The following is a 22,218-nucleotide window of genomic DNA, read 5'->3' as shown; positions in this document are numbered from 1 at the left end:
CAGTGTAAAGGTAAACTTGTCAGTGCTCTCTGGTGGACAGACTCTGTCTGTACTGATTATTCCTGTTACTAAAGATCACTAGTCTGATCTTTATTTTGCTGAAGTTGACCTGGCTTATCCTTCATTTGTAAAAAAAAACAACCAAAGGAATCAACAATCCCCAAACTTCTTCTCAGAAAGTCCTCTAGATCTCATAGCAGCACCTACATGAATGACCTCTAAAACACTTTCTTACGTCCCATGATACCTGCAAACACCTGACCCGCTGAGGCCCCCTGGAGGCCCTCAACTCTCCCTAGATCTCCACTTCAGGACCTCCCACCCCACTTGTCAACGCCTTGAGAGGCAGTGGCAGTTTGCGTAAACGTTGTGTGCGAAAGCTGCTGAATGTAACAGAGCCGGGTAACCGGGCTGAGCTGAGGCCAGGGAGACGGCAGCGGGGGGAATTGCCATGTTGTTCTCCAAGACTGAACTCTCAGCCCCTTTGTACTCGGCTCTCTCAGCAGCCGGGGCTTGAATAGCTCTGAGGTGACACCTCCATGCTGCTTTAAAAGCTAAGTAGCACAAAGGTTGAACAAGGAACTGAGAGAAATGTTCACTTTGTTGACATCTGGGCAGAGAAAAAAACACACACCACTGCACTGAACTGTAAAGCGCTTTGAGTCGTCATCAAGACTAGAAGCGCTATATAAATACAGACCATTTACCATTTGCACACTCCACTGCTCCCACTTGATGGCCACACCATGCACTTGTTCTTACTTGTTGGGTGTGTGTGTGTGTGTGTGTGTGTGTGTGTGTGTGTGTGTGTGTGTGTGTGTGTGTGTGTGTGTGTGTGTGTGTCGCACAGCATGTGGGCATTTGCACAAATGCCTTTGCTATATAATTGAATTAATACTGGCCCACTCTTGATTTCAGCTTCAAACAGCTCATTGAAAACATATTGCTTTTTCATTATGATGTGCTCATTTCCAAGCCTGTGGACTGAAGAGGGGGTGTGGTGAGATGGGGGTCGCAGGGTGCTGCTGCTGCTGGTGGTGGGTGTTCACACTGTGTGAACTGTGCTGTAGTGATCTCAGTGGGACTTTCCTTCCCTCCCCACCGTGCAGACTGCTTGACACTCCAGGCCCCATTTGCGCTGTTTGATAATAACACTTTAATGTGACTGTGGTGGCTGTTGCCAGTGGGACCGCTGCATCTGTTATTCCCAGGGGAGACAGGAGGGAGAGGCGGTTTGGGTGGGTGGGGGGTGGCAGCAGCAGCAGCGGAGGAGAGAGCCAGCAACCACAGAGACCTCACATCATGCTGCACCACGGCCTGGGCGAGAAGAACGTCTGCCAGTTTTTATTAAAACAATGTCAACATGGCTCAAATCCTACAATCCCTCCAGTTGTATGAGTTTATGTCTCTGAATATGAGAAGAAGCCAAACTGATGACATGAAATCCAATGATTCCTCCAGAAAATGAAAAATCCTTTGGCAATAATCTTTTGAAAATAAGAATAATCATAAATCAATGGAGATATATTAGAAAAATGTTGTTAGAGCATAAGCAGAATCAACAGTGCTCAAATATGAATGAAATATGAAAAACATAATTTTAAACAACAGTGATAACCATAAAAAGAGTCAGATATTGAGTCAAAGGCCAGATCGAGCAGCTACGAAATTCAAGAGGTGAAATCTCAGTTTTCAAAATATCTTTCACTGAGATTCCTGAACCCATATTGTTCTCAAATAGACAGACAGCTATTAACGTCAACACAATTATTCTCTCATTCATATCTATCAACTTATTTAAATTGTTGAATTAGGAAAATCATTTGTAGCAGCCAAATTGCAGGGTATTATAAAATGGAAAGAAAACTTAAACATTAAGTACAATTTGATAACAGATTAGAGTGTTATATAGATGCCGAAGAAGACACAACACCACTATCATTTATCCATTTAAACTGCTGCGATTTAGACGTGCGGAATTCCCATTAAAATGATGTATGAATAGAAATCATGATAATCCCAAATGGGATTCTTTTGTCCGGGAATAATGAGAGGTGTGTTAATTAAATAAGTGGAGCCATAGGTGGTGGTCCCGCTCTGCCTCTGTACGGTAACAGTCTACCTGCCGCGCTGTTATCGGGGTCAAGGCGCGGCTCGCAGACAAGAGGCTTAAACGGAGACTGGAGCCTTAAACACGAAATAAAACCATCAAAGTTCAGCTCTAATCCTCCGCTGCCGCGGATAAGGCTGATGGTTAACGCGCTGCACAATAAGCTCGGTTTACTCTAGCCGGGATAATAGTGTGCGCGCGCGTGTACGTGTGTGTGTGTGTGTGTGTGTGTGTGTGTGTGTGTGTGTGTGTGTGTGTGTGTGTGTGTGTCTGTGTGTGTTTACCAGCTATAATTCAACTCAGACAACACGGCGAACAGGATTTAGTTGGAAAGACGTATTTTTAATCACCGCTGCACTGTATTAAAACACACACACACACACACATACACACATCTTTTCCTCGACAGTATAATTTTTTTGTTACAATAAAGTCATGCTGATATTTGATGTCGACAAATTAAATCTAGCTTCAGAATTCAGAAAAGAGGGTTATATTTTACAAGAAGAAGAAGAAGAAGAAGAAGAAGAAGAAGAGGCCGAACAATTTGTAAAGGCAATAAAAAAGACTGAGAGAATGGAAAAGTAAAAAAAAAAAAGCGAAGACAATACAACTTCGACCTAAAGTATTATTAGTTTTCAATTTAAAAACTCTCAGGTTTAGTAAACAAATGTATATATTATGAAATATATGTTAATGGTCTGGCCTGGTTAAATCCCTGTTACCCACATATTTAAAGTGTGAGGCGCGGAGTGTGTTTAAACGCTTTCAGCACCTTGGAGAGCTCCACGTCCACCCGCTACGTGGTGGCTTTTAGACAAATGAAGAGGACACGCACACAGACGCACGGACACGCAAAAATCACACACACGCACGAACACGCTTGAACAACTGCAAATACAAGTTACAATACTGCCAAAAAAAAGTAAAACACACATATTTACAGTTTGCAGGATTACATTAAACAATGTGTGTGTGTGTGATACATTTGACTAATTGATGCACTTTATACTCCACCAACTTTCATATTAATTTCTATATGTAATTCATTGAATTCACAGTGATTACACCTGTTGGTAGTGGTCCCACATCTTTAACTTATTAGAACAAATATATTTAGATAAAATAAAGAATTCCTTCATGGATCTTTGAGGTGTATGTTTGATTAGAGGAAATTAGGATTTAGAAGTTCTCTGTTTTCTCTTTTCTCACATGATCTGAAAATCTAAAAAAAATTGTGTGAAAATTGAAAAGGCTAAAGAGGATCTATTTCAATTTTTGGGGGGATTCTACCTGTTTATTTAGGACACTTAAAACGTGAAGTAATGCTGCATTTTCCTTGGGTCAAAATAAAACCATTATCTACTTCAGTTTAAAAGAATATATTTGTTATACACTCACAAACCTGGATCATGCATTAGAACATAGTTTCAGGTTTATAACCACACAAATTAAGTTCATCCAGGAATCAAAGGTTAACTCAATGACCGATTGCTGCCTTGTTGTTTTTTCTTGTTGATTAATTTGAAGCGAGCTTAACTATAATGTTAAAAGTACATTTCCCACAGCGTCAGTTTGTTTTCCACGACGCGCCCGGTTAGATAACCAGCCGGACAAGTCACCGGGTCCCTGCCTAACCCGCTCGGAGAGTGTGTACTCTGACAGTCCAGGCAGTCAGTGGAGGTTTGGTTTGTTAGGGCGCCCCCGTGAGACCATTTTGCTGCATGTGCCGGTTAAAGATGTCTGTTCTAGGCGCCTCATTTCCTAATTATTTCTAAACAAAAAACGATAGAGATTACATAAAAAGACATGCTGTCTCCGTCAAATCATTAATTTTGACCCGTCCTTTCTGTGTAAAAGCTGAACATCCTCAGCAATATTAAGTCGCTGCATATTCCCGCACATAGACACCGGACAAAGCACACGCGGTGCAACTTTCACTGTCAAACTTTACATTTTTGTCGAAGTGTAGTTACAACAACAAAAACAAAAAAGTCTAAATAAAGTTAAAAGTTTGGATTCTTGCTACACACGCTAAACCGTTCATCCACGCGGTGAAGCCAGTTAACAGGCGCGGACAGTTGTGCGTGTGAGCGGAGTGAAGTGCGCCACTGTGAGTGAATAATCACAGTCGTGTCCTCCAGACTTTGAGCGTGAGGCGAAGTAAAAGCAGAAACACAGACTGAGCGGGAGAATCAAACTCACCAGGCAAAGCGCGGGCGTCAGGAGGAACACGGCGCACCAGCACGTCACCCGCATCCTCCCGGCACTCAAACTTCCACTAATTTCCCACTCGGCTGGTAGTTGCAGCTTTGCCGACCATAAATCCACCCGGTGTCCGTCTCACAGCGCGGCCAAGCTCCTCAGCAGCCCAGGCGAGAAGAACACGGCGCACCCCATGACCGCGGAACACAGACTGAGAGTTGGAGACGAGGAGGTGGGGGGGGGGGCGGCGCACAGGGGACGGAGGATCAGTTGATGCTGATGCTGCTGCTGCTGCTGCTGGTTCTGCTGCTCCGGGTGAGGATGTAGGGGTGGGGGTGGTGTCAGAGGGTTCGGGGGGGGGAGGGGGCAACAAACAGCGGTTACTTGGGAGTTAATCCAGGTAGCAGGAGCAGCGGGGTCATCGCTGTGCGCAGGGTTCGAGTCCTGATTGTCTGGCGGCCGGCGCATGCAGCGGTCTGAGCGCTCCGATCTGAAGGGAACGGCGGAGCTTTCCTCTTTATAACGAGCGCCTGCAACACAACCTGGGAGAGTGTCGCTCCAGGGGAGGAGGGGGTGGATGAGAGGGGAGGCTGGGGAGGGGGGGGTGTTTCGGAAAAGACGAATAAAACGCGTGGAGATCGGTGCAGGATGCAGAGCGCGCACACTCTCGCTCTCTTTCTCCCCCCCTTTTCTCTTCTGGTGGAGAAAAAAAAAAGAGGCTGCTGGTGGAGAATGAATGAGCTCCTCTATTCAAACAAGCCCCAACTAAACCTGAACAAACAGCGGCTGCTGTTCACTGGGGCCATTCCAATATGTGACTACTCGTCACCACTGTCACGATCTATAATGTTAAGAACACACGTAACTTGTGCATCCAACAATGCGCCACATGAATATATACAAACACTGTACGTCTGTGTGCCTAACACTGCAAACCACACGCATCTTATCCAGTCACTTCTCTATATTGACAAACCCCCCATTTCCATGGAACAAGTGAAAAGTCAATTCATATAGTAAAACTATCTCAAGCCCCTGGTCAATAGAGATGAGGTTTGTCTGAATTTTGTAAAAGTGTCAGTAGGATGATACAAGAAAGAACAAGAAAGACTTCTGCACTGACATTTTAAATTTAAAAGAAAACAAATCTTGAACTAAATTGATTTGCACTGAGGGTCTTTAGGTCATAATCCATAAAAAGGGCATCATATCAAACCCAGTTTATTACAGCTGGTGGCTGCATGCTGCTACATCCATTAAAAGTATACTCACGGTTATATATGTTTAGTTATCAAATGTCCTCCCTTCCCCAAACGGGGCTCACATGACTGGACACATGCATGTAGAGTCCAACATGTACGAGTACAGTTACAGGCCGTGTCATGTAATCAGGTTATTTGGAAGAGCAGTGGATTTATGCTGTTTCTTGGTGTAACAGCCGTTTAGACAGAAGACTTCAGAAGTTCATCAGTCAGAATAAACAGATACAGAAGTTGCTCATCTTCCTCGGCTGGATCGCTGACAGTTTGACACGTTTCAAACTGAACTCTTCATGAGAAGCTTGGAACGCACGACCACTGGTTCTGTTAACTCATCCAGAACTGAAATCTCGAGGATTGCAATTGTGTTACTTTGCAGCTGAACTGCTCGATTATTCGTGTGTTTTGAGAGAATCAGACTGAACCTAATCAGACAGAGGGCTTGATGGACAGGGCTGTTTTAACCTTTCAGGGATGTCAGGGGCAAAAGTAATCCCCTGCTGATTCTTCCCATGTGCGACTGCATTACGTTTCCCTCAAATGTAATGAGAATGTGTTGTTAATGTACGTATTTGACAAGTTACATCAGTGAAATCGTATTAGTCGGTGTGTTTGTTGTTTGATCTTGCAGCACAGACTCCACTAGTTGGCAGTTTACGTATGAGACACATTCATTAGACAGGAGAAGTGAGAAAATGCACTGTATCAGGTCAGTTTATGGATGTGTAATATTTTCAGAATGCTATAGCCTGACTTCATTTGGATTTATTTGGACTTTTTTTCTCTTTTATGTGTGTCTACCCATAAATGTGAATTACGTCTGTCTTGTAATCTCATAAAATGGATTGTCCAAATGCATTATGACACAGAAATAAGTATTATTGTTGTGACTGCAGCATTATTTTAAGTGTTTTATGGTTGAGTTTAGACGCTCACAGCACTTGGTTCGATCCTGGTCTGGTTCAATGCAGAAAATGTCCACAATGACTTAAGATACTCTGTGTTTATTTATATTACCCCACCATGTTTCCCAAACCTTAACCAAACTGCTTGTGTTACCTGAACCAGATGGGGCCGTGGATGTTGGCCACCAAGTGCATCTAGATCCATCCATTTATTATGATTTATTCTTGTTATTTTTAAATTAAATATTTGTTTCTCCTTCATGTGCAGTGTCAGCATAATGTTGAGGTTTTAAAGCTTGATAGTGACCTTTATAAAACAGGGCCTCATGATTGGCTCTGCATTATGGATTTGCCACCTTAAGGTCTTTATTTGTTTAATTAATCAAATGACCACAAAGTAATTGCAACACAGTCCCCTGAGAGTTTGGGGCCCCTGGACAGTTGCCCCCTTTGCTTGATTAGTGATGCTTGCTTGATTTCAAGAAAGTAACCACTGACTCGGCTTTACCCTTTGTCCCATTCAGGCGATGGGGACTTGTTCACATACAGTTTTTGGAGTGTCATCCAGTAGCCGGCTCCTGGCCAAATATTTTCTCACCTTTAATATTGTTGTACATTCATGTATTTAGTTTGAACACATAAACTGGCCCAAAAGCGAGTCTGTCCAGCTGTACCTGCTGTCAGACCAGCGGGTGGCCACGGTCTGGATATCTTCTCATACTCTGTGTTGAACTGTCGTCCCGTTCCTGATAAACTTTTGGATCGTGATCGTGATGGTGGATTGAGATCGTACTGGCGGCTGATCATGGATTATGATTACAACAAACACTGCTTGATATACAATATGTCTACTCACATATTCTACCATTACTGGCAGTAACTCCCCTATTTCAACTGTCATCACTGCTACCTTCATCTCCATCAGACATTTTCTAATGTATAAATAAGCATTGACACACTTTTCCATTATGCTCAAAACTTTTTTCTTCTAATACAACATCATAATCAATGTTGTATAAATATTGTAATTTCGATGATGTGCTGTGCTACATCTATTGCACTTCTGTCCGTCCTGGTAGAGGGACACCTCACATGTGGCTCTCTCTGAGGTTTCTAGCCCTTGGTACTTGTGAATATGTGTAAATTTGATTGATTGATTGAAACTCAAAACAACAAACATGGTTATAAAAAAAATCAGTTTATATGATGTTGTGATGTAGCCTGAGCTTATAAGCTTTGATTCAAAAGTCTGAAAATGCTAGTGAGGGGACCTTTGAGTTGAGACATACCGTAAGAGGGATACGTGTCTCAGAGTAACATTCCAACTCCAGGGTCTTAAGAAAAGTATGTGTGTGTGTGTGTGTGTGTGTGTGTGTGTGTGTGTGTGTGTGTGTGTGTGTGTGTGTGTGTGTGTGTGTGTGTGTATGTGTGTGGTCCTGTACTTATATCTTTGTGAGGATCCTACCAAGTGTGGGCATTTTTGGAAAGTGAGGACATTTTGTCCGGTCCTCACTTTTTGAATGGGCTGTTTGAGGGTTAAGACTTGGTTTTAGGCTTAGGGTTAGAATTAGGTTAGGGTTAGGGTTAGGCCTTTTGTTTGGATGGTTAAGGTTAGAGTAAGGGGCTAGGGGTTGTATTATGTCAGTGAGTGTCCTCACTAAGATCGAAGTGTGTGTGTGTGTGTGTGTGTGTGTGTGTGTGTGTGTGTGTGTGTGTGTGTGTGTGTGTGTGTGTGTGTGTGTGTGTGTGTGTGTGTGTGTGTGTGTGTGTCTGCTCTCCATGCCAGCAGAGGTAGGATAGGGTGACCAAGGCCCGCTCAGATGCTGAGTGTGTGTTTCTGGGCTGGAGATAGATAGGGCTCTTTTTGTCAGGGAACAGAAGGGGCAGGGAGGTGAGCAGAAAAGAAAAGACGAGAGGGGCCATGCTTTAATAAATCCCCAGCAGTCTCATTGCTACAACATTGCAGTGTTCTGGCATTGTCGCCATAACTCAGCCAGCAGGGCTGATGGGATCCTGCTCTGAATGGCCCAGATAGCCTTCACGGGCCCAGCATGGCATGCAGCACCAGAGCAGGTGGAGATAAATCACAGGGGGTCGGCCGGCTTGCATTGTGGCTGCAATAAAACACAGTCTCTTCTACGGTAAGCTAAAGGGCCAATAATTCACGATTAGCTCAGCATTCTTCCTTTTTTTTTTAGAGATTCCAGGAGGGCCAGTTTGCAGAAGTTGAACTGGGAGTCAGGAAGTGCTGCAGAGACCAGCAAGGTCAGTGCTTGGGGCGACCCAGGTCAGTATTCACAGTGGTTATGTTCATGTCTGACAATTAATATCTCATGATTTATGTCCAGTGCAGATGTTCAGTGTCAGAGGAGGAAGTAGAGATGCCTTTATGTAGAGAAGGAGTATGTAAGGTTGGGGTGATTACTTGAGTAAAGCACATTGAACTTTCATGCAGGAGACAAAGTTCGTGTTTGGTCACAGACCTTCTAGTCAGTGGTTACTTTCTTTTTGACTGTAGCCACAATCTTTGCATGTCTTCACATGCTGAAGATATTCAGCTAAACCTTCACAGAATTAAACATTGATATCAGATGTAAAAGTTCAAATGTTCAGGGGTAGGCTGTGGCAGGTCGTCCTCTAACCAGAAGGTTGGCAGTTCGATCCCATTCTTCCCCATTTCACATGCCTGGGCAAGATACTTGACTCCAAATTGCTTCAAAGAAAAAAAAGAAGTGCTGTCTATAGATGCACTGTATGAATGTGTGTGTGAAAAGGTGAATGGCAAAAATCTGCACTGTAAATCACTTTGAGTGGTCATCAAGACTAGAGAAGCGCTATATAAAATACAGACCATTCACCAGATCATCGTCAGTGAGAGTAATCTGGAACTTTGCTGATCTGTTGACATGGTGGCCACATTAAACCTGGTACCATAACTACACCGAACCAAGCATGAAACCTAACCTAAGCCTGGCATCGGTTACTATGACCACATGTTTTACAAGGAAAGACTTTTCAAAACAATTATCCAGTCACTTATGACCAGTTTGGTTTATGTGGCTCAGGAGGTACAGGAGGTCAGCAGTTCGATCAGTCTTTCCAATTCCATTTGTCTTTCCACATTTCATTTGTCCTTGGTATTTGATAATAGAAGTATAGTAGAATAGATGTGCTGCACATAAATGCACTATGAATATGAGTGAATGGGTGAATGGCAAAAAAGTAATGTAAACGTGGACATCAAGACGAGAAAAGTGCAATATAAATACAGCCCTGTAATTTTTTTTAAAAATACAAATATTCTATTCAATTTATTCACATGCAAACAATGTATGTCCAACATCCAACATCTCATCTCCTGTGCTGAAAGTGATTTTAAAACAAAATCACGAAAAAACCTAAGAATAATATGGGACCTTTAAAGACTACTCAAAGAATACTTCATCCTTGACTTCTGGTCAGAATGGGACTGATGCAAGTGGAGGGCACACCATTTAATATTAATACTTTTTACTGTTATTTAACCAGCACTATGTTAAAAGCAAAGTGTCTCCTATGGTTACCCAGGCAGAGGCCAACAATGATGTGCAGTAACAAACTCCAATAGCCACAGAGAATTAAAAAGCTTTCGCATCAAAACAATGTAAAATATTAATATGACCAAAATAGCTAAAAGCTTTTTTTATTTTTTATTTTATTAGTCAGCGAGGTTCACGCAGGAAGCAGATGAGGTGACAGAAATGTATTAAGTTTACCAGAACTTTTTCACTCATGCTTTACCCTTTTCCTTCATTTCTCAGCCTGACAGTGTTTAGTCCACTTCTCTCTGGTACAGTTCTGCCTTGTTTTGTTCTATCCAATCTGTAGTGATTGATGTATAGGGTCCATCCCAGTAATTTCATTTTCCGTCAACATGGAAGTGAGGAGCAGTTGCTGGGAGCAGTTAACGTCCTTCATGAAAGTTGAAGAAATATTTTGAAAGTGCAGTTGTCTGTGTCTGTCAGCTTCCAGTCACTTCTACAGCTGTGTCCATCTCCTCCTGTGTTTCATTGATGTAACTGGGTACAGAGCTCGCTAATAAGATGATATCACAAGTTTTCATTTGACAACGAAGCTCAGATTGTTTGTTTTTCGGTCAGAAAACAGAAGTCAGGGAGCAAAACAACATCAAAATTGTGATCATAGACCAAACTGGGAACTTGAACGAGACTATTTCATTATCATCTGGGTATTAACATGCTATTTTTGCTAAATGGAATCATTGAGCTTTGCAACATTGAACAGCATTGGATCAAACTTAATTAAATAATGTTTTAAATCCCCCATGTGTAGAGTGTGAATATTTACCATCATGCTATGGTTACAAAGAAGACAGAGGACGCTCATATAACCTGGGAACACTGTGATGGGCCGAAAGCACAAAGACACATGACTGCACCAGTTCAGCAAGAATGTCTGGTTTTAGACAAAGTTGGGCTACTGAAGATCAGTTTTGAACAGGTTGGCTGTCAATCGAACAATCAAACCTTTATTTTCTGACAAGAACAATGATACTGGGAATGTTTGAGAGCCCCTTGATTATGTTTGATGACGTTTTGAATGATTGCTGCAAATATGTATGATGTAGCCTATGTTGTATATATATGTATGCAACTATGATATGATTAAGGATAGAAACGGTAAGTATAGGGTTCGGGGTTAGCAATCTTATAGTGTCAGTGTTGGACTAGTTATTGTCACAGTTAGGGTTTGGGTTATAAACAAAAGTAGCATCACATGTAACAGCTGCTGGATTGTGACATAAAGGACAAACTACTTCCTAGAGTGGCACTGAACATTGTCAGTGGACATAAATCGTCAGCTGTGTAGGCATCCAGTATGAACATAACTCCAAGGGTAACTGGGCTGGTGTGGATTGTGTTTGGCTCCATGCAGCACTCGTGAAGTCCAGAGGACGGTGAGACGTTATTGAAATGTGTTAAAACTCAAAATTCATACCACAGATTTCTTACTTAACTGGCAAAAGAAAAACCTCACATGACTGGTTTGCTAAGGAGAGGGAACAAAGTGAAAGCTCTCATCTGAGGGCGGCCTGGCCTTGCCTGTGTCATTGGGTAAGTGTGGGCATCAGTAAAGCACCGAGAGTTAGACCGGAGCTGCTGATTTGTGTCAGTGTCACAGAGTGAAAACCATTCACGAGAGTGATGTGAACACAGCTGGGACTTTGCTGCCATTACAAAGATGGGATAAAAAGAATGTTCCGTGGTTCTCAATCTAACACCTGGTCTCCTTCCTCCTCTCAGCAGATTGTCCCTCATTGATAGAGTATAATCAGGAGGTCGAGTTGCTAATTTTCCAAGCACACCTTTTGGTGCCCATTCAGTGCCGGGGGAGGAAATTGCAGGGTAGCCTCTTCCTAATAGCTTACCATTGAGCTGCAAAGAGGAGGGGCAACAGATAAAGGCAGGAGAGAGGAAGAGGATGATTGCTCAGCTGAGTGACGGTGGCGTCCAGTGGCATGAATACGTTTGGCTGGCTCGGCTCCATCGCCAATTGTGAGGGCAGATGTTGCTGCGGGCCCTCAGGCATGGCCGTGACGCAACAGCAGCAGGTTTGCCATGGCTGCTGCCCAACCAGCTGCCATCTGAAGTGTCACTCCTCATCCGGCAGCAAGGGATAGGAGTCAAACTGGGCTTGACCAGAAGGGCCGAGGGCACGCTTCACGCCACGTGTGGTGACAAAAGGCCCGCATTCTGCAGTCACGGTCGATGCTGCCAGTGCTTTTCAGGAGGATGTGGAGGGTGGGCGGGCTGAGGGGGAGCTGACAGAGACAAATGGCTGAGCAGAGTGTCGGTCACAGGATGCAGCTGCTGCACATCAATCGCTTCCTCATCACAATTAGAACGAGTGCCAGCGTCAGCCTGGAGAAGCAGGGATGGAAACTCAAGTTTCCATGTGGCTTATTGAAGGGATTGAATACAAGCCTTCAAATGAGAGACAGACACAGATTTGAGACTTAGAAAAACTTTCAGAAGTTAACACGAGTGGAGCAGGAGGCCTTCTTTCTCTGTGCTGCTTCAAATCATTAGATAGTCTGCAATAAAAGGTGCTTAGAGAATTCTTAAACAAATGGAGATGAATCCGTTACAACCTTTTTTTCCTGACTCTGTTCGTTCTAGCTATTGCTCATGATAACGTTGCACTTACAAACTTTTGTGCTGATATTTAAGAATGTGGTGACAGTGCTGCGCAGTATCCCAAGGAATTGAATTCATATTGGATGATATTCAGTGCTCGTGCAGGAAACAGTGAGTCCTTTATGTAGCGAGCATGGTGGTGAGTGGGTGTGTAGCGTGTCCATAACATCTGTCCAACACAACCATACCATCACAAGAACGTTGGCACAGACAACATACAATAAATATATGTATGGTTTCTCGACTGACAAATGTGGTCTCTTGCCTGGAGCAGGTGGCGGTGTTGGTCATGTTCCAAAGCGTTTCAGCAGGTGTTCAGTTTACGTGACGTTGTTATGATGCGTCCAATGAGGAGCACTGACTCTTCAGGGCAGACTGGACGCAACAGTGACTCGCTGTCAGAAAGTGAAGAGACGGGCCTGACAGGCCAAAGCTAGCTGGTTAGCATGCTAACAGAAAGTAAAGTCAAAAAACATTTAACATAGACGTTCCACCACTGGAGAAAACAGAGTAAAGGAACGAAGTTGGTTGGTGAACTCTATATATATCCGTTCAGATTTTACAATGCCATTTGCTTTCTGTTCTTGATGATTTGACCGACCAAAAGTCATCCCCCTAATCGGTTGTTTCCCTCTGTTTTCCCCAAATGATATTCATACCACGGCAAGAGACAATTTCAAAAGTTAGACGTAAAATCTGCAATTAAAAAATTGGAACAATCTGGACTGAACCACATGTTTTGCTTCTCTTGGATGTAGCTTTTAATCATCAAGACAAGCATGGTGGTAAACATTAGTGAGCTGTGTGCAGTGTGCTGATGTTTAACCCAAACTAAATTTCTGAGGTCTCCATTTTCAAAAAAGTCCTTCTTCACTGCTACCTGGGGTAGTGAAGGTCAGTTTTTATTACGGATTGACATTCTTCAGGCCAGACATTATAAATCATGTACAATCAGGAATTAGCTCACCACTGTATTTGCAGACATTTCTGAAAGCTTTTTTAAAGGCAGACCACCACTTCACTTGATTGAGACAGTACATTATTTTTATCAGGAGGAGATGATCTTTTATCTCTGGGCTCCCGGGAACAGAACTTGGAAACAAGGAAATGCTGTGTAGATGATCTTTAGTGTTTGACCGAGCATCCTTAATCAAATTTTTTCCGCAGATCTTGATGTCTCTGAGGTCACTACAATGTCACCCGTTTGAAGTGGGTTTTACAACATGACTTAATTGATTAGGGCAGACTGTAGGACTTCCTTTTCTTAGACGGGGGGGAATTAATTGAAAGACAAAGACATGATTATGTGAAGTGCTGATTAAATGAGAGGACCGAACCCATGTAGTGGCCTGTCTCTGTTTTACTTCCAAACATCCGATCATAATCAGGGGCTCTGGTGATAAAGGCAATTACATTACTTCAACAAGCAGAGGACAACAGGCCGATATAAATGAATGCATTAAAACGGAATCTGTGCATCAGGATCCTCTTGTTGCAAAAAACCCAGTAAGGTTAAAAGAAAATAGCAGAATAAGGCAGGGGAAGGAATCTCCAGTGCAGAATCTGTGACCTTAGTGTGTGTTTGCAGTTTTTGTGATGTTGGCTCATTCAGGGATGTGAATGTATCAGTTTATCATGACAGAGGTTAACCCGCACTGACCCGCCCGTCTCCAATCTCCTCTTTTGTCTGGACTGGAGTTTTACACAAAATTTGAATATTGTCCCACCTCTGATAAGGCTGTCTATCCCTTCAGAGCATTTATTGAAAAGTAGAGACGTTTAAATGAAGGCTGCATGAAGAGTTTTTTTTAGCATTGCATGTGTGAAGGTAGGAACTGGAAGCTGATGTGACTGAGGTGCCTAAAAAAAACAAAAATATCCTGGTTGAGCTGAGCAGTCTGCAGACCTTTAGCTGTCTTCTACTGACATCTGGTGGTGGAATATATTACAATGGCCCATTTAGACTAAAATGATCTGCAACTGTTAACTGATGTGCCCATCATTGTGACTACCAGATGCACCAAGGCATGGATTCTACAGCTCCTTAACAGATTGGAAGTTGTAGTGGAGATGGAGCACATTGGACCCGATGTTTCTGTACAGCCCCTAGCAATTGGTCTCCGGTTCATGGTTGGTCACAATGTAGGGAGATGTATGAGGGATAACAGGGGGGACCAATACCTAATTTTTGTCTTTTCAAGACATTGATCCGGAACATGTTAACTGTGTACACACCCTCTTACGATTGAGATGTTTCCCTTTTTTGTCTGAATCGTCCTGGCAACACGGCTTTGTGGTCAGGGGTCTGTATTCTTCTAGTCTTGATGACCACTCAAAGCACTTAACAGTACAGGTTTTTTTTTGCCATCAACCCATTCACAACAACATTTATACAGTGCATCTATGAGAAGGAGACTGGGATCGAATGGCAGACCTTATGGTTAGAGGACTACCACTCTACCCCCTGAGCCACAGCCGCAGCTTTATGACTGCTTTAAAGACTTTTATCTGATCATTGTTACTGTCCCACCAAAATTAACTCATGGTTTTAATCATGAAAAGCAGGACTACAAACTTTATAAGATATGAATACCGACATCTGAGTCGGTGGGTGGATTGCTACGGTGTTGTATTTTACTGTGAATGGAATGTAGTGTAATCAGAGAGAGCCACATGTGAGGGAGTGCAATAGATGCCAACAAATACTAATATTTACCAAATTTAGTAGTAGAAGTGTGATACACCTAGAATAGAATGTTTTAAATAAATATTATAACTTTAATAACGTTTACATGTTAAGAGGAGTCAATGACATTTCTTGAATAATATATGTAATATAAATTCATAATGCTTTTTTAAAATGAGTAATATTGAGCTTGACGTGTATAAGCCTCAATAACAGGTCACGTTGTTACAAGTGTCCCAGATTACAACGTGACCTGTCCCAGAGTATCAAATCCAACAGAATTGTCTTTTTGGGCACAAACAACACTAAGAGCTGTGTCGTGTGTCCTCTGAGTATGATGTTTCCATTCTTTCTGGTGTGGTTAGAAAACATCTTAAAGATTACAGAAAGGTATAATATGTGATACATCGGAATAAGTTGTAGAAGTCAAAATAGCAAAAAATGTCCCAGATTACCCAAATTTACCTGAGCGTTTGCAGACGGCTGTTTCACTCACTGCACGACCCAAATATTATTCTAGATTTTCTTTACCAAAGCATTTAATCAGCTTTGTCATTTTGTAAAATACCAAAGTGTGATGTAATTCCTCACCTTTAATTTAATAACTGCAGCCTCCTGAACACATTTTACCGTCACCTCTTGTGTGATTGTGTCACAATTAAATTAAGAATCAAGCCATGAATTAAGAAAAAATCTTACTTTGCAATAATTGATTGATAATTGAAAATTGCCTACGAGGCTCTAATATTCATGGAGTAGATAGTCAATGTTGACTGAAAGATACTTCTGCTTCACAGTCAATAACATGAGAATGCACTTTCAAATATCCCCCTTGTTTATTATCAGCAATTAGTCAAATACAAATAAACAAACAGTAGGAAAAGGACAGATTTATCTGCGACTTTTTCACAAGGTTATCAATTTCCCTTTTAGCACACCCACATTCACACCTCCATTTTTTTTCTAGTTTTATGTATCCATAACATCTTGTGTAGTAAAAAATGAAACATTATTATGGTACATGAACAATAAATAATAAAAAAAAGAAATATTTAGCACTTTATTTACAACTCATATTCCAAGTAATATAAATTAAACATTCCATTAATTTACTAGCAACAAATTCCACAGAATATTAAACTGCCATTCTCTGGCAACGATATGATGCCTCAGTTCTAACAAATAATACAACGTTCACTTTGGGTGACTGGACCCCCGAGCTTCCATCAGGCAGTGATGTTAGGCAGCACTGTATGGTTTCAGTTTTCACATCAAAATGTCGCCGTATAATGATTCTTCCTGAAATGTGCTCTTATCAGTAGAAAAGCTCCTACATGGGATTTGATCATGGGATCCACAGGTCACCCAGGCTGATGTAGTCAGACTGAAAGCTCTTTAAGAAAGTGAGGCCACAACTGTTTCCTCTCTCTGAAATACATGAATGGAGAGTCTCAGTAAACATGAATGGATGAGTGAAACCTGTAAGACAGAGCTGAATGCTTCTCAGACAGTTTTTTTCTGTAGCTGTGAACAGGAAGGAACCTCCTCAACAAAACTAAGTACAGGGGAGTGTTTGTTGTTGAGCTGCAGACGACATTAGACCGATTTGAGGACGGTGCAGACAGGACATCTCGAACACCTTAAGACCTGTGTGGATTCAAAATGAATCAAGAACAAAATGTCTACAGAAGATGGAGGTTCACTTTCTTTTTAGTTACCGATGATGTATCGGCCTTTAATTAAGCCAATACTTACTATTTGTAAATACTTACTATTTGTAAACCAGAAGCCAAAATTCTGGGATGAACGCAAAATCTGAGTGAAGGCTGAAAAAAATGAAATAAGAAGGTGGGAGCACATCGATGAGCTGCGTAAAAACTGATGATTCACTTCAGGAATCATCAAAAAACAAGTAGAACACGTAGAGGTTCCTAATTCCCTAATTCCCTGTTAACTTGCTGAACGGTAGAAGCTGCCTTCAAATGACAAAACAGAACAAAGTGGTGGATGTCAATCTCGGAAACTTTCCAAAACTAACAATCTGACATATCTGTGGAAGTTGTCAGTCATCCAGGTCATGGCATCTACAGGAGTTGTACCAGTGTCCACTGGACTTGCTTGTTTCATTTCACTTCACTGGAAAAGCCTTTTGGATGAGAGGTGAAACATCCTCAAGAAAAACCAGTAAAGTCCAGTTGCCTGTGTACACTCGAACAACTCCTGAAGATAACATCTGATCAGCTCACACTTCAGCCCCTGGCCAGAAGTGTGAGCTGTTATCACAACTCATCATATTCCAAAAGAGATGAAAGACAAGAGTTCTCGGAGATAAATCAAATCTTCACTGACGGGCATTTCCCTCCACCGTTGAGCGTCGCTACTGAGGTTCAAACACTTTGACCTTTTGACATGATCGGGCATCACGCCATGTGAAGTCGTTAGTTTGTAGCAAAGTGAGATCGCAAAAGAATCTAGAAGATTTACGTCACAATCAAAAACAACAGAATTGATTGATTTTATGTGTTTGTAAATGTTGTGAATGTATTTGAGTATTTGACGCCATCCATGTCTACGTCTTTCGTTCCTCCCCTGTCACAGCTACAGAGTTTCGTGACGATGAATGCGTTTCTATGGGTCTCATGCACTCTGAATCCACAACAGTGACGTTTATCCATTAATTACAAAAGTAAAAATCCTGAAGTCACAGTCAAAAGCTCATCAGAGAATAAATCAATTCAGGCAGAGTTTGGGACGTGAACCTGTACATACTAGAAAGGTAAGGTTGAGACCACAAAAAAAAAAAAAAAAGAAATCTATTTACACGGAGTCCCATCGTATCACATACAAGAGGTAATAGAAGAAAAATATTACAAACATTGGTGAGTTCTGTTTGCAAAAAAGTCTACTTTTTTTACATTTCTAGCACAAGACTGTACACCATCTTGTATTGAGAGAGGCAGTTTCCTATGGTGAAGCTAGACATAAGAACATATCATGCTGCACTAATATAGTGCAAAATTATGCCTGAAAGACTGAGAAGGGATAGGCAGGCAGAAGTGATGACGGCTCGGGGATTCATTACACTTTTTTTTCCTCCTCTGGTTTTATCTTCTCTTCTCGTGAGATGGATCCAGGCCATAATAACACTGTGGGTTCTGAATGTTCCTAAATGGGACAAAGAAGGGAGCGAGATTATCCCGCTCAGCTGAGGCAAAATTAACAAGAAGAGGATTTGTGCTTTTAGAGCAAAATCTTTTCGTGTGACCCTCTCCAACGGCCGTGGTTTGGATGTTACTGGCAGTAGTAGATGGCAAGAGAAGCAAAGGCAGACTTCCGAAAGAAGACAGAGAATTCATGAAGGCTCTTCTGAAAGTATCAAAACGGAAATAAAAAAAAAAAGACGACGACGACAGGAATATCAAGGCTGCTAATGGACATGGATTCAGTGTCTTGATCTTTGAGGTTTCTCTTTCCGTCAAACTCGTGTTCCTGGGATGTCTGCGTGTTGTTTGAACAATGCCCAGCGGCAGCCCTGACATCAAGGGGTTTCCATAGCAACCCCGTGTGCCCTGCAGTAGGACGGAAGTCTCCAGCTCAGAGCGGTCAGCAGGAAGACTTCTACATATCAGCGTCTCCGTCGTAGGCGAGAGTCAGCGGCTTCAGTCGGTTGTTCATCTGCCGTCGCTGAGGCTTCTTTGGCTTTTTGCTGCAAAACAGACAAAAAGAGAAAAGGTTTAGTGAAGCAGATCCCGAGTGTTCATATGTTTCCTAATACAACAGTATCCTCAGTCCTAATCACTTGGCCCTGTAGTTTATGTCTTCCTGTTTTTTACTTTAATTTCACTCAAATTTCAGTGTCTGATTTAAACTTCTCTGAAGTATTCCAAACTCTTCGCTCATCAAAATAACCTGTTAGATACTTTTTAGATTCATCCAATGCAGAGAAGATGAGGGGAATTTTAATGTCAAAGAAAACAACTGCACAATCTCTGCCTTTGTCTCTGACAGAAAACTAAATGTTAACAGAGGTACGTATCAGGTCAAATGTTAATATGGGGCAGCGTGGTGGTCTAGTGGTTAGCACTGTTGCATCACAGCAAGAAGGTTCTGTGTTCAAACTCTGATAGGTCAGCTGAACCAATGTCAACCAGGATTGGCTCCACCCTGCTGCATGGGTTGTATTTGGCTTTAGTTTGTCAAGTGATTTTAATGTTGCTCTCCTTGGAAACTTGTTGGAGAAACGTATCCATCATGTTTTCAGGGCTGAGTGGGACGACAAGCCTACTCCAATGAGAAGGTGAAAATAATGAATCATAGTATTTGATTCAGTTCAATGTGTGACTGAACGCAATGTGATCACATCAGCCTGCAGACAATAAGACGTGATTGTGTCACTATCAAGAAAATGTGAATTAAAAAAATGTCTAAATACATATAACACAGACACACACACAGACACACACACACACACACACACACACACACACACACACACACACACACACACACACACATATTGAATTGTCGCTGAACTGCGATGCAGCATAGAAATAATTTCCCCATTTACAATTAATAATCAGCAGTCATTATGTTCACTGTAATGGATTAATTTACCCAATTGTTCATTTGCTGTGGAGCAATGAGTGGAAATTGCTCCTTCAAAGGCTGATAAAAAATAATTATTGTGGAATGCTTTGGAAAATGGTCCGCAGTGAAGTAGAAGTGATTTAGAGTAAATGGGATAAAACGTGGAGGAACATATGGTCCTGAGGAATTCCCATGCAATTATTCATCAGTGCAGAGAGAGTGTTGGGTTGTGTCACTGTTCAACACACACTATCACAGGAGATAAAAAAAATACAGCATGTACCACATGGTGGAGAAATTACTTTATCCACTTGAGCTCAGTGATGACATGATGATTATCTGGCATGACATGACATGACATGAAATGTGGATGGATGACCACAAGATGGTAGCAGAGGAGAACACAACTTCCAGTTGTGATTGGGCTGCAGGTCAACAATCAGCACACGCTGGATTCGAGGCTCAGGAGGAGGCAGCGAGGTTAGCGAGTGGGATCAGGTTATGTTCAGGTGTTAAGGCGATGGAAACAACACCTCCTCTTGAATCTTGGAAATCTAACACTAACATCTTACTATTGCAGAGGTTGGCTGATGATGTTGTTGTTTCTTTTGAATATTTTTCTACCACTTGAGCCTATGGGGGACACTTGAAATCATGCCCTCATCCCTCATGGCCCTTTAAACACTAGTTTACATTAATAATAATAATAATAATAATAATAATAATAATAAAAATGCTACTGTAAAAATGTAACCGGAAACATAGTGGATGAGATATATTTTCAGATACATAAGACGGAAATATATTTGCAAACCTGTCAGTAGAGATTTACCGTGTAGCAGTAACAATGGGTTTCAATTGAATGTTTTTTTGTTTTATAATCTGCATGCTGCTACACAGGCTCATCTAGCCAGACACAGATGGGAGCACTGATCATTTGTCTTTTGTATTTAATTGTTTATGCAAATCCAAACGTTTCCTTTCCAAATCCAGTAAGAAAATATACTTCTGCGTGACTGATACAGAAGCTTTGATCAGATAAGCCCTTAAAGGAATCATCCGATACTTGGGGACCTTTTCGCTTTTTACAAATAAAAGAGCAAACATGGAAATTGTGTAGTTCGGACAGCTCACCTCCAGGAAGTGATCCACTGACATGAGTCAACAGGCACTCTAGGTGTTTGGCTACAAGTGGAAGTGAGTGACAGGGAGGCGAGGTGAAGCCTTTTCTAAGTGATGAGGGTTTCAAAGGGAGGTGGTGGGTGTGGCAGTGCCTGCTGCTGCTGCTGCGGCTGTTGTTGTGATGGAGGTGGCTCTTGGAGCTGGGCCTCATATAGCTGCTCCTGCTGCAGATGTGGTTGGAGCAGGCCGAGCTGCCGTAACTCCTCTTGCTCTAGTTTCTGGCAGGCGGGACATGTGTAAGGCACCGGGTCCATCCAGTAAACCCCGTCTGAGGGGGACTTGGACCCCGGCTCGGAGCAGAGGCAACAACCACAAGGACTGAGCAGGGAGTGTGAGAGTGGAGGTGGAGAAAGAAAAACAAGAAATGATAGGGCAAAACGATGAACTCAAAGACAAATGGAAAGTTAAATGAATGAATAAATGAAGGGATGAATGAATTAATGAATGAATGAACACGAGCAGTGATGTAATGAGGTCAAACCCAACGGGACTATGACCCGAGTGTCGTACTGATGCTGTTCTCCAGACAATTGAGCCTAATCCTAGTTAAAAGACTAGACAGCTGAAATTCTTTTAATGATAGAAACACATTTCATTAAATTTTTAATTAATTACGTATAAAACAAGCCTGATTTTTCAAAAAGGAAATATTCATTAGGGATTCAATACTGATATCAGGCTGATACTCACTCTGATAGCTGGATCAAGTGCTAGTGACAATATGCCCATCTACTCTGTCTAGTTGTTACAAAACTCAGTGTTAGTTCAACCAGGAAGGCTTTCTTTATGACTCATTTATTCACAATTCTCTCCCCCCCACTTTTTCTAATCAGCTGACTGTGAGTGTCCACTAATCCAATCAGAAATCACCAGAGCCTCAATCAGCCAATCGTGTCGTTGCTGTCAAACTTTAAATGTGTTCTCCTTTCTTTTGCAGTCATCTTTCCCTGTGACCCCTCACCCTAAACACCGCCAGTCCCCATCTGCAGGAGCCTGGTGGAGGCCAGCAGAGTCTCAACCACACAGCCTCACCCCCTTTCAGCCATGATGGCATCAATAGGGTCTAATCGGCAGAAGTCTTTCATTT

The 22,218-nt window shown here is 42.1% G+C and overlaps 2 protein-coding genes across 2 annotated transcripts in view; both read right to left on the bottom strand.

Moving 5' to 3' along the window:
* The window catches only part of nxph1 (neurexophilin 1), a 49,061-nt gene extending 44,176 nt beyond the window's left edge, over nucleotides 1-4,885 (bottom strand). Inside the window, exon 1 of the mRNA XM_034600468.1 lies at nucleotides 4,316-4,885. Within this exon, the coding sequence (XP_034456359.1) occupies nucleotides 4,316-4,369 (54 nt within the window). The 5' untranslated portion in view covers nucleotides 4,370-4,885. The remainder of the gene's footprint in view (nucleotides 1-4,315) is intronic.
* A 13,728-nt stretch (nucleotides 4,886-18,613) lies between these two features.
* The window catches only part of thsd7aa (thrombospondin, type I, domain containing 7Aa), a 137,985-nt gene continuing 134,380 nt past the window's right edge, over nucleotides 18,614-22,218 (bottom strand). Inside the window, exon 28 of the mRNA XM_034600231.1 lies at nucleotides 18,614-19,068. Within this exon, the coding sequence (XP_034456122.1) occupies nucleotides 18,981-19,068 (88 nt within the window). The 3' untranslated portion in view covers nucleotides 18,614-18,980. The remainder of the gene's footprint in view (nucleotides 19,069-22,218) is intronic.

This window comes from Hippoglossus hippoglossus, chromosome 11, assembly GCF_009819705.1.
Source record: "Hippoglossus hippoglossus isolate fHipHip1 chromosome 11, fHipHip1.pri, whole genome shotgun sequence".
Taxonomy (NCBI): domain Eukaryota; kingdom Metazoa; phylum Chordata; class Actinopteri; order Pleuronectiformes; family Pleuronectidae; genus Hippoglossus; species Hippoglossus hippoglossus.
This window is presented reverse-complemented; position numbering and strand designations above follow the sequence as displayed.